Source organism: Dicentrarchus labrax, unplaced genomic scaffold (genome assembly GCF_905237075.1).
Source record: "Dicentrarchus labrax unplaced genomic scaffold, dlabrax2021, whole genome shotgun sequence".
In the NCBI taxonomy this organism is placed as follows: Eukaryota; Metazoa; Chordata; class Actinopteri; family Moronidae; genus Dicentrarchus; species Dicentrarchus labrax.
Window position 1 is genome coordinate 12,711,901 of NW_026136717.1, and position 12,004 is coordinate 12,723,904.

At 39.7% G+C, this 12,004-nt stretch overlaps 1 protein-coding gene across 3 annotated transcripts in view; it reads left to right on the forward strand.

Moving 5' to 3' along the window:
* arap2 (ArfGAP with RhoGAP domain, ankyrin repeat and PH domain 2) overlaps positions 1 to 12,004 on the forward strand; it is a 119,697-nt gene that overhangs the window by 49,518 nt on the left and 58,175 nt on the right. For all 3 annotated transcript variants that reach the window (XM_051428828.1, XM_051428830.1, XM_051428829.1), the window contains exons 12-14: positions 4,910 to 4,995; positions 5,175 to 5,357; positions 10,639 to 10,813. In XM_051428828.1, the coding sequence (XP_051284788.1) occupies positions 4,910 to 4,995; positions 5,175 to 5,357; positions 10,639 to 10,813 (444 nt within the window). The remainder of the gene's footprint in view (positions 1 to 4,909; positions 4,996 to 5,174; positions 5,358 to 10,638; positions 10,814 to 12,004) is intronic.

A 12,004-nucleotide genomic window follows, 5' to 3' on the forward strand; every position in this document is an offset into this window, starting at 1 on the left:
CTTACTTACAACTTTATTCTTTATATATGTTTAATTGGAAGCTGGTCTGTAAACAAATTTCACATGAATGTTCAGCGGACCTGCTGTGCACCATTTAGACTCTCCAGATTATCCTAGTAACTCATTGCAATTTGTCAGTAAAACCACGTGTCTGAACTTTTTTTACCTTTAATTAATCACATAGGTTTTTACAACAACCTTCATAGGACATTTTTACAAAAATGATGTGTTTTTTTTTTTCTTTCAACTTTTCACAAAATCTACTACATTTTACTGAAATGATCTGAGTAGTGAACATCATTCTTTACTGAACTGCTCACCACTCACAGACATCTGCAACCTGTGATGGGGGATGACAAGTCAGCACTGTCTGGCTAATGGAAAGTCACAAGCCAAAGCGAGTTAAAAAGACCGTTCTCTTGCTCATATTAATTAATATTATTTATTCTTCTCTGTCTGACGTCATAGCGAGAGAAACAAAAAGAGACCAGAAAGTAAGAAAAGCTTGTTAGCACTCAATTCTTAATCTGTACGTGTGGTCTGGTGTTTGTTTGTGTCTGTGTGAGTATGTACTCTGACCCAGAGGCTCTTTTGGAATAAGTTCTCAGGTGATAAGCCACTTATGGGAGTTGGTGTTTGCCCTCTGGACTCTCTAATCTATTTGGCAATGCTGGATGGCTCAGATGAAATGACAACAAAGATTAAGCCACGGGCGAGAACTTGGGGGATCCCAAACTGCTTCTTGACCCGCTAAACATGATTAGAGAGAAGCAGCGGCCATGCTTGATCTAGAGGGATTGCTGGTTGGTGTGTATTTTTTTTTCTTCTTTCCTCTTGCATGCTCCTATACATATTCCCCTCTACAGATCTTCTCCAGGCCTGAGATTTCTCCAAGAGTCTTAAAGTTTTAATGCGATTCTTCACCTCACCTCTGCAAAGCCCATGTAATTGGTACGCATCAGATATCCAACATCCCTTTTCAAACACCCTTAAATGATTTCATTTGCAGGGGTGTTTAATATTACATTTTGTCGACACGCTGGGAGAGTGCGGGTGAATATCTGCAACGAGGAAGCTGTCCTCACACTGTGCTCTCCTTAAATTAGGTGGTGGTCCATTTGGAATACCAATGACTGCTCGCGCTTTTAATTAGCGCTCTTATGTCATGGACAATAAAGAGAAATGCTGAACAAGAGAAAGAGGAAAGAAGTAATGAGAAGGCTAATGGTGAAAATGATCCCACATTGGTTTTCCTCTTTTTGTGCCAAGACAGAATGAATTTTAATAGTCTGTAGCTTCCCTCTTTGATGTGAAGCTACAGACTATTAATATTTTGTCTTTGTTTGTGGAGACTTGAAGGACAGCTAGGGTCCAATATTTTCCATTTTATTAAAAAAAGATGATCTTTGTTTATTGTGAATCTTGTAAAAACATCAAAACACAATTCCACAAAAACCTGGATTAAAATGTTAGGAAAAAACTTTTTTAAATTACATGAAGAGACACAGATTCCTAACCAGTTGCTCATTTTTTCTCCCATTTTTCTTTCTTTTTCTTTTCCCTACGATAAGCATAGTTGTCCTTGTCAAAGGATGACTTTGTTTGCTGTCTTCTTGCAACAATATAACCATTACTGTGTGTAATCAGCTACTTAAGCTACTCAGCTAAAATAATATTGGTATTATCTGGTGAAAATGACAAAAACTAAAAACTGGTAAGGCTTAAACCTGCATTAATTGATTTTTTTGGCAACTTGGGGGCAGAGCAAAAACGTTTTAACTTTTATTATTGTTATTATATTTTTACTTAAGATAATGTTAGCAAACAATTGCCTATTTACACATAGAGCAGACATATAGCAACATTAGCATGCAATTTGAGTCCTTGGTCTAGCCAGAAAAACAAGGTAAATTCAAAATTCACTTTCCTTTTAGCTCTGTTTTGCTCTCCACCAAAGTCTGATAAATAGTAGTTGGCTGCTAAAACTTCCCAGTTTTCACTGAACTTTGTCTGTTTATGGATCAGGAGTGTTTATGAGTTTATCAGAGCTTTTGTGAAACCAAAACAGTAAGCTAAAAGACACTTAAAAGGCTGAGAGCTGAAGGGGAACTGCAGAGTCAGGTAATAGTTCTCTGTTGGTTTGTCACTACAACAGACCTCTGTCACACTACAGATCATGTATCATCATCATAGTCATTTGATCCAATGTTAATATAAAAATATTGAGTTGTGTAGCTCATTCCCACTCCTGTTGGTGGTGGTGTTTCTCTTAGATGGTTAACTGGAGACATAAGCCCATGTCCCAGCCCTTCCTCAGTAACTTTACTTCCCCAATAACTGAAGCTGTCCCTCTTTCTACACTGTTCCTTGTGTACCCTCCCACTGTGATACCCAGCCACCCAGAGGAAATGCCCCTTTCCGCACATATAATTGCAATAAACCAGGATGCAACTTGTAGACATGTACGCTGGTAGTTGCCATGGTAACCCACAAATGCAGTTCTCATTGCTTTGTTTTGTTTCCTTCTGACTCATCATTGAGTGAGGGGAAAATGGCACACAACAAGTACAGGGGGTTGGAAAAGTGCTCCATGAACTGTCACTTGGAAAGTTTTTAATTGGGGCTGAGATCCTCTGCGGGTCGGGCAGTTTTTTTTTTTTTGTGAAAGCTGCTGTGATGGGAATGCCCTTTTGTGTGTGGTTTTGGTTCTATTAGAAAGATAAAGACATTTACAACAGGCTATTTATATGGGAAAATCTCACCATGTACCCAGTGGCATGTGCAAATGCACACTTTTTTCAGCTTCATTACCCTTACACAAGTGAAAATGGTCCTGTGGTGCTGTGTGACGCAGTGGACCAAGCGTGGCCGTAGCAATTCAGCAGGTGCCCAGAGTGAAATGTTTTCCCTCCGTCACAGGTAAAAGTGACAGAAATCTGGCGCCCTTTTTTTTTTTTTTTATCAAACTGGACTCGTGGTCTCAAAGACTGCAATCATTCCTCTCTTTTCAGTGTCACTTTGGACAAACCAGATATAAACACAAGTCTGACCACATGAATGTATCCACACGTGACACTTTATAGTGCTTTCCCACATGAAACACGTACAGTATCACTGAGAACAGACAAACATGGACAGTAGGGTTATATTATTGTTGGTGAATTGTAAACAAAATTCTGCTATTAACCCCAAGATTTTTTTTTTTTACTGAATCAGTTTAAACCATCTTGCTCAATTGCTCCTAGGTCATTGTTAAAATGGGTTTGCTAAATTCTTGTATTAGAAAATGATGAATTCATTCAGGCACAACCTCCTGGGTGCAACAACTGCATAGTCTTCCTTTCCCTCGACAGACTTTTCATGTTTTTTTTTTTATCAAACTAGGTTACTCAGAGCTTATTGAAAGTTCCCATTTCAACACACGTTCTTAAGTAGGTTGTAGATCACACATTGCACATGTTCATCTGCGCTAGTAAAAGTCCTTCACAACATGCTTATGTGCTTATGTAAGTGATGCCTCCTCAATCTAAGTGCCACATTTGATACACTAGATAACACAATGCTTATAGTACATACATTGAAACATTAAGGATATATTTTCCTACCTATTTAATTAAAAGGGAGACAGAATTTTGTAAATATTGTATTCTCATCATATTCCTAATGGTGTTCCACAGGGTTCAATACTTGGTCCACTCTTTTTTTCATCATACATGCTTCCGCTCAGCTAAATTAGAACACTACATGATGTAAATTGTCATAGCCATGCTGACGACACACACTGCACATATTTCTATCGCCCAATGATCCCAACAGTTTAAACTGTTTAACAGACTGCCAGCTGCCATGTGCAACAACATTATAAGTTAATCATTAGAAAACTGTAGTTATTATAGAAATGGGTGCTGATTCTAAAGACATAGAATAGAAAACATTAGCAGTAAAATGCTGCCTGGGTACACATGGAGGAATGAATATTGGTTCAGCTGTCCAACTGTTTTGGCAGGAAAACTGGGACTGTCCTTTGTTCTTAATGTATTCCCCATTTGATCAAACCAGACCACTATGGGATATGACCTGGCATATCAGATTCAAAATCCTATCTGGGAGCAACGAGACCAGTCAGTTAATGTGTCCTGGTGCCAGATTTAAAAGGCACTACAACTCAGGATAGTTAGTTTCTCTTTTTAATAACTTGGGTGACAAATAACTTAATGATTTCTGGTATCTGTGCTCTCTAAATCTGTGTCAAGACGGCCTTTTCACAGCTCATGGCCCCACATTTTCATTCACAGCTGCTCTACTTGAGCATAGAAGACAGTAATGAGATCATGCCAAATCTAAATCTAAAATTATCCTCCTTTACACACAGGACAATAATTCATATTCACACATACAGCGTGTTTCTTCCAGATGTATTATGCATGTATGCTCTGTCTTTGGCCATAAGCAACCCCAGAAGCTTCTCGTAAACCCAAATAAACATGCCGACCCACAAACACAATGAATTACTCATGATTCATTAGCAATTAATGGGCCTCGTTCTGTGCTTTCATTTCCAATTAGGAGTGCTGAGGGGACTAAATATGTCTGTTGTGAGTGAGAGAAAGGGCTTCCAGTCATGGTCTGTTTCTGCGTCTTGTAGCTGCCTGTTTATTGTTTACTCCATCTTTGATATGTGATGTGTGTTTGTTCAGATACTGCGGAGATTTCCATGCATAGATATATTCCTTACAGTCCTTGTTTTTTTTTTGTTTTTTTTTCTCAAGTGAACCTTTCAGGAACCAGAAGCGTAGCCTGACATTTTTGAATGTATCTAATATCTAACTGGTTCATTAAACCCAGCGGTTGTTTGAATTTCTGAGTGTGAGTGAACTCGTGTTGATGACTGTGTCTTCCTGTGTACCAGGACAGCACCGCTCCCTTGGCCCAAGTATCTCCAAAGTGAGGAGCTTGAAGTTGGACAGCAGTATCTGGAGTAATGAGCTAGTGGAAGTACGTACTGTATGTTGTTTTGTACATTATCCAACGCAGTGTCGCACATTAACATTACTCCTACTTGGCCATTTTATATTGGAATATACTGAAGCTGTTTTGACGCATACCCCCTTATCCCTACCAATAGCTCTCCAAATAATTCTCACCTGTACTTCTCCATGTTCCTTAACCCTCAGCTCTTCCTGGAGGTGGGGAACAAGAACGCTAACAGTTTATGGGCTGCTAATCTTCCCTTGGAGGAGGAGCTCTACAGCGGGGCTTCGGCGGAGCAGCGCGCCACGTTCATCCGCAGGAAGTACAGGGAGAGGAAATACCGGAGGGTCCTCGAGGGCTTTGATGACCTGGAGCAGCTTAACCAGGTACAACTTTCATGAAGACAAAAATCAGAACACTCAGAATGGATATTATAGAGACTGTGTTTCGAGGTATTCAGCCAGTATTGGTGTAACATGGTGACATATTCAAATTTTAGTTCATTTGTATTCATATATTAACACTTTGAGGTGTTCTTGTCGTCTTTTACTGGCCATTGAGTATCTCTTCTTGACCAGTAACTGTCTCGGTAGGACAAAATACTTTGCCTTATATTCTACAACCACTTTGAGCACTGTTCTAACCAAATGTTTGCTTGCTTCACCACAACAGTAAACTGTATGCGCCTGTCCGGGTTTTCACTGCTTTTCTCTGTAAACAAGTCGAGCAGATGTGGTGCAAGTAGAGTAGCTCCTTGCTGACTCCATCACCGCCATGTCAAGTTATCCTCAACATTAAAGTTAGGGTTAGTGTTTCATTGACTGTGTCTTTAAGTGTTGTCTCAAACACACTGACTACATTAGTCTGTTGACTGTTGCCAGAAGTTCTTTTTCCTTTTGAGTGTTGCACTCTCTACCTGGAAGTTGTGCTGCATTTCATATCTAGAATACATTTGATTTAATGTGTGCATAAAATTCAGGGTGTATACCTGACTGGAAATGTCAAAATATCTGCTGTTATGGGGGCCATCGGAAGGTTGGTTTATATCTAAAATATCCATTGCTAGCTATTTTCCCAAGGGTTAGCAGTGTTATGTCTTGCTAGCTGTCTTAGTTAGCATAAAATTGGCTAGTAACAAACAACCAGCATATCTTTAGATGTACTAGCTTTCCCAAACGACAAACAACCAGCATGATGTACTATCCGGTGGTTTTCGGCAGTTATATCCTGCTAGCTACATAGTGTATAAAAGAAATAAATCCATTTCAGACCTTGAATATGTTTTCTACTTCTACTTACCTATTTTTCTATTAAAGTTGGAGCAGAGTTTAACAGAAGTTCACCAACCATGCAGTGATAAGTGGTTCCTACAATAGTTTCATCTGTATATCTAAGAAGCATGGGACATGGCATACTCCATTAGCTAAATCCACTAAACCTGAAAAAACCCATATGTTCCTGACCTTTTGACCATAAGTAAAACTGCACTATACGTTTAAAAATGCCAAAGGGGAAGTCTTATCGATCTCAAGTGTAAGCAGGTTGGCTGTAAGGCCTTCTCTGCCAGTTTGTGGTTAAGAGTTTATTGCTCTGGCGAAAATGCTTTTTTTGTTTTTTTGGCTTCTGCTTAAAGAGAGGGTCTTAAAAGTACAACGCACTGAGCCTCTAAACAGCTAAGTTTCCACCTGCGTCAGCATTTACGCAGATCAGCTCCCTTGTATTGTTTTCTTGAGTAGAAATAGAGGGATGGAGATGTAGAGAGAAAGAGGGAATGAGGGGGGGAAGTAAGGAAGAGATAAACTAGCTAGCTAAGTGGAAAAGTGGATTAGGATCCACAACAGAAACGCTTGGGTTGGTTTTATTGCAGCTTTTGCTGGATTTTGCTTGTGTGTATATGTGGGAGTGTGTACATGCGTGTGAACATGTGTGCTTGCTCCACTGAGGATGCGTGAATTTGCTGTTTTAGTGGGAGTTTTTTTGCAGGGTGGTGAAAGAGAGGAAATGTGACAGACACAGAGAGTGTGGCTGCCTAAAAGGGTTTGGCCAGTGGAGGTGTGTGTGTGTGTGTGTGTGTAGGGTGTGTGTGTGTGTAGGGTGTGTGTGTGTGTGCACATGACAGAAAGAGAGTGAGAAAGAAAGGACAGAGGGAAATGTGGGTGGTTGTGTTTGCTTTCTCTCTGTCTAGTCTGGCTTTATAAATGGGCTCAACAGATTTGATAGGGATCAATGTGTCATATGACAATTATACACACTATGATTCAACATACTGTGTATGTGTTTAAATAATAAAAACTCTTTAAAGCAGTTGCACTTATCTTAACATAAAGTAATAAATCACCAGCAACCTATAAAAAAACAAAACAAAACAAAACAAAAAAAGAGTATTTTTAACATAAACAAGGACACTGAGTCTAATCTCATTGGACACGTTGTTCCAGTTCTGTGTCACACTTACTTACTGTAACACAAGTGTGCATACAAAAAAATAAAAGCTATATAAAACCCATTCCTTTGGGAGTCTTCTCTGGAACAAAGACAATAATTTCCTCATTGACATTCATGCAATTTTGAAATCACGCGATGGCATTTTAACAAGTTTTATGGGCCCAGCGGTCATGAAACTCACTCAACACACGCAGTAAATTACTGTTTAAAGTGTCAGTTCCAGTAATGAAATGAGAATAAAAAGGTAGTGAGGTGATTTACACCTGACTCTATCAATATGTCTCTTACATAATCTCAACCGTGCACGCTCATTCCCGTTAAGGATGTTTTCATTCTGCGTCCGTTTTTCATCATTTCGTGCCCTCTCTCTGTCCCGCTCTCTCTGTTTCTTACTCCCATGTTCCCCATTAGAAGCTCATATCCCAGTGACCTCCACAGAGTCTCCGCAGGCCACATGACCTAGAGAAGGGGGGGTGTCAAAGGACCTTCTTATATCATTACACACACACACACACACACACACATAAACTCTCTGGTGGCTGCAGTAATTGCTATGACACGGAAGGTCATTTCCAGAGACGATACAGAATAAGGCCAGGTTGCATGGGACTATTTTGCCTTAATCTGACCCGGTCTTCTGGTGAGCATGTGTGTGAGTGTGAAAGACAAAGCCACTGAGTGAACAAACTAATCATATCTTTACATCTATATATATATATATATATATATATATATATATTTGTATGTTTTCTGTTGAAAAAGATACAGAAACTGTGCACACTGATAGAAATGCATGTGTGCTTGGAACACACACACACACACACACACACACACACACACACACACACACACACACACACACACACACACACACACACGTACTTAAATATCTTTATCCCTGTGCAGGTCCTTTGCGTGGGTGGGCAGGTTATATTGACAGGTACTTTGTTTGTGTGTGCACTTTGCCTGTGTGTATATGCGCAGCCTCACCGCAGCCACACTTTCAGACAGATCTTGCTTGTTTGTGGCAGATCGATGCAGCTTACTGACTCGGTCCAAGTCCGATGAAAGGAGAGGTTGCTCGTTGAAATTCCGCTATTTGCCACTCGACTCCTCTGTTGATCCACTTTGTTGCGGGTCATCGTGCACAGTGTCACATCAATTGACTGGACTGATAGGAAGAGACAGACGGAGAGAGAAAATATTTTCCTCAGTCAGACTGTATTCTTCTGAGTCTTTTATCTTGCTTCTCTTAGCTGGCTTTCGCTGCATGGAACAGGTGAATCGTTTCAACAGAGTGCGCGTGCATGGCTAGACACAACATATATAGGTACAGTATGGTTTCTGCTCCCATTAAAGGAGGAGTTTAACATCATGTATTTATAGAAGCAGAAGTTTGTTTAAGGATTAAGTGCCAGCCTCCATGGGTGAATGTTGAGGCCAGTGCAGAGGTGCCTTTAGGAAGCACTTCTTCTTATGACCACTGGATGTTGTTACTAAAAAAAAAAAGTCTTCCGGCTGAAGTGCTTATATAAAAGGACACAGGCAGGGAATATAGGAATATAAGAACGAATTAAAGAGTCAGAAATGTCCACAAGAAGTTAGGGCCTCCTTTCTTCTTATCCCCTTGTGGCAGTTTCAAAACTTCTTTCTTTCAGGAGATATTAAAGTTTGTGTAGAAGAGAGATGTCTTTGATTGACAGGTGTCTCAGCCTATCACAGCCTGCTGTGCTGGTAGCTGTTTGATCGTTCAACTCTCCCAGGCTTTCTCCTCTTTGACTATTATTTTTGTGGATACTGGGTTAGCTGGCAGAAAATGTTAAACCCAGAATCATGTGTAGTCCCCATTTTCTTTTTATCATTAAATGGCCACTTCACCTATTTTACACAGAAGAGGTGAGTTTATTTGTCACAAAGGGTTCTACTCACCCTGTGAAAACAGTTGTAGGATATCTTTTGTCGTGATATCTCGGCTTTGCTGCACAAATTTGTACCTTTTTATTCTTTTAATATGACTCTTACAGTACCCTCTAAGTTGAAAATAGTGTTAGTGTAGGTTGTAGTTTATTTAAAATTGGAATTGAGCGGAAGTGATGCTAACCTTTCCCCTTTGTTGAGGTCTGATGGTGATGTACAGTTACTTATGTACTTACTGTATGATTATGTGCACTTTAACATGAATTTAAATTATAACTGTAGTATATATTTTTAACCTGGCAGTCATACATTTTGTACTTCATACTTTGTGTCATATTAAAATTATAGCATAGCTTGAAAACATTTAAAGGCAAAGTCCACAAACCAGTGTGTGTTCCTATACATGGAATATAATTTTATGTCATTCTACATGTCATTCTTAACATTACATTTTTTTATTATTGTTTAAGTTTTGTATTTTTTCTCAAAAAAATGTCAAACTGATGCTTGATTTTTATTTTTAGTCTTATTATCAGTTTCATATTGTATGTAGCTTACATACTTGTTTTAAAACAGTATGCTTGTGTTTCCCTTTGCCTTGGTATGCTCTGCTGCTGTTATTTGCTCAGCTCATTGTTATTCATGCCTCTATTCCCACATTTCTCTTCTTCAAAATTGTTAGTTTCATTATATTTAATATGGCCCATTTGTCCTGTTCTTATTTGCTATATTCCTTTTTTCAGGGATTAGAGATTTAATGATTCCCACAGGGAGTATTAAAGTTTGATCTTATTTTAACTTCTCTTTTGAGAGCAGTGGGCAAAACTCAATTCTAAACTTTATATGGTTTCCTGACGCCACTTTATGGACTCTTTGTCCTCTATCAACCTGCCATGCACACATAGACACACAGAGCGACACCAAGCTCTGTCGCTCTGCTGCTCCTACTCAAGGAAGTGAGACCATACTCACTTTTCTGAGGATTTTCACAGGTTCTTTGTCTGGGATGTGAAATTTTTAAAGGTATTAATCCAGCTATAGAAAGCTACTTAGAAATTTAGTGAGCTGCAACTGCACTCATTCAGTCTTTTATTAGTCTATCGCACCAAGAAACGTTAAGTGACAGGTGGACTTGCATAAATAGGATTTGCAACCTCTAAAAATCACAATTATTTGACTTACAGTATAATCCTGCACATGATTGAAGAACTTTATAAATGGCGTTGAGACCTCATGGGACCCGTAGTAGACCCTGAGCCAAGGCTTTCCGAGAGACACTCTTCATGTGCTTTTATGTGTTTACAGGCGCTGTGTGCAGCTGTGGTGTCGCCTGACGTGCTGCAGACCATGGCGCTGGTGTTCAGTGGGGCAGATGTTATGTGCGCCACCGGGGATCCGACCGTCTCCACCCCGTATCTCTTGGCCCAACGTGCCGGACAGAGGCTACAGATGGAGTTCCTGCACCAGAACAAACTCTCTGGTAAGCAACTATGCGTGCCCCCCTTTAAATTACTCTCGACCACGCCTGTCAGGATTGCCCTTCCTACCTGCAGTTTACAATCATTAGTCAACAGAAGCAGACTTTCATCTCTAGCCAGTGATGAGCCAGATTTATCAGGTGTAGTTAGCTAGTTAAGGTATGCTAACTGTGTGAGTTGGCTTTTTGATTTTATTTGCTGACATATTAAAATAAGAATTGTGCGAATTGTGTCTTAAATATGCACTAATATGCAACAAAAAGTTAGCATCCTCCGTCACCATTAAGCTCCGTGAGACATTGAAATAAAGCAGCAGCACTGTTCTTCAGGGGAGTGCTAGTTAGCCCTAATATCATGGCACATTATTAGAAGTAATTATGCAATGTAGTTAAAATGTTATTTTGTTTTAACATACTGCTACTATATTACTTGTTACTAAAGAGTTAGTAAAAGTAAGCTAAAAGTAAAAAAACAAGCTGTACCAAAGGTAAGCTAGTTGGCCGATCATGCTAACGTTGTGTTTAATCGACTTCTTGAACGTTTGGCTCTTGTGTTTATGGTTTTGGAAAAGGTTTGTGAGTGCGTACTGTTTCACAATGACTGTACACACTCTTTAATTCTATAACAAAAGGACAAATACAGGAAACTTTTCCATGGCCAATGTTCAACCCAGGTGAGGTGAGCTATGAGACAGAATAACTTATATATTCTCCTAGTCAGACCTAAAAAAAAAATAGAAATAAAAAAATAGACCTGACACGCTCACATAAATCTGTGAAAAGGCCTTTAAACTAGGTGTGCGAGTTGGACTTTTACAACCGTCGGCGCCAGATATATTCAGCCCATTTTCTTTATACTTTAACAAGCCAATCATGTTTAAAACTCACACTCACCGCTGCGCCGCCATGTTTATAAAAGCACAGTGGGAGGTTTTTTTTCCCTGACTGCCATGAATAGGAAATGAAGGCAGAAAAACCCACAAATATGAAACCACCATGTTAGGTAAAAATTTCTTTCTCTCTCTCGCTCTTTCTCTCTCTCTCTCTCTCTCTCTCTCTCTCTCTCTCTCTCTCTCTCTCTCTCTCTCGTTCCTACTTTCACCCAACTCTCCTTTGTATTACCCACCTCATGTTCCTGGCATCGGCGGCGTGGCACAGATGTGCTGCGTTCTGCGGCTTCCTCGTGACGGGTGT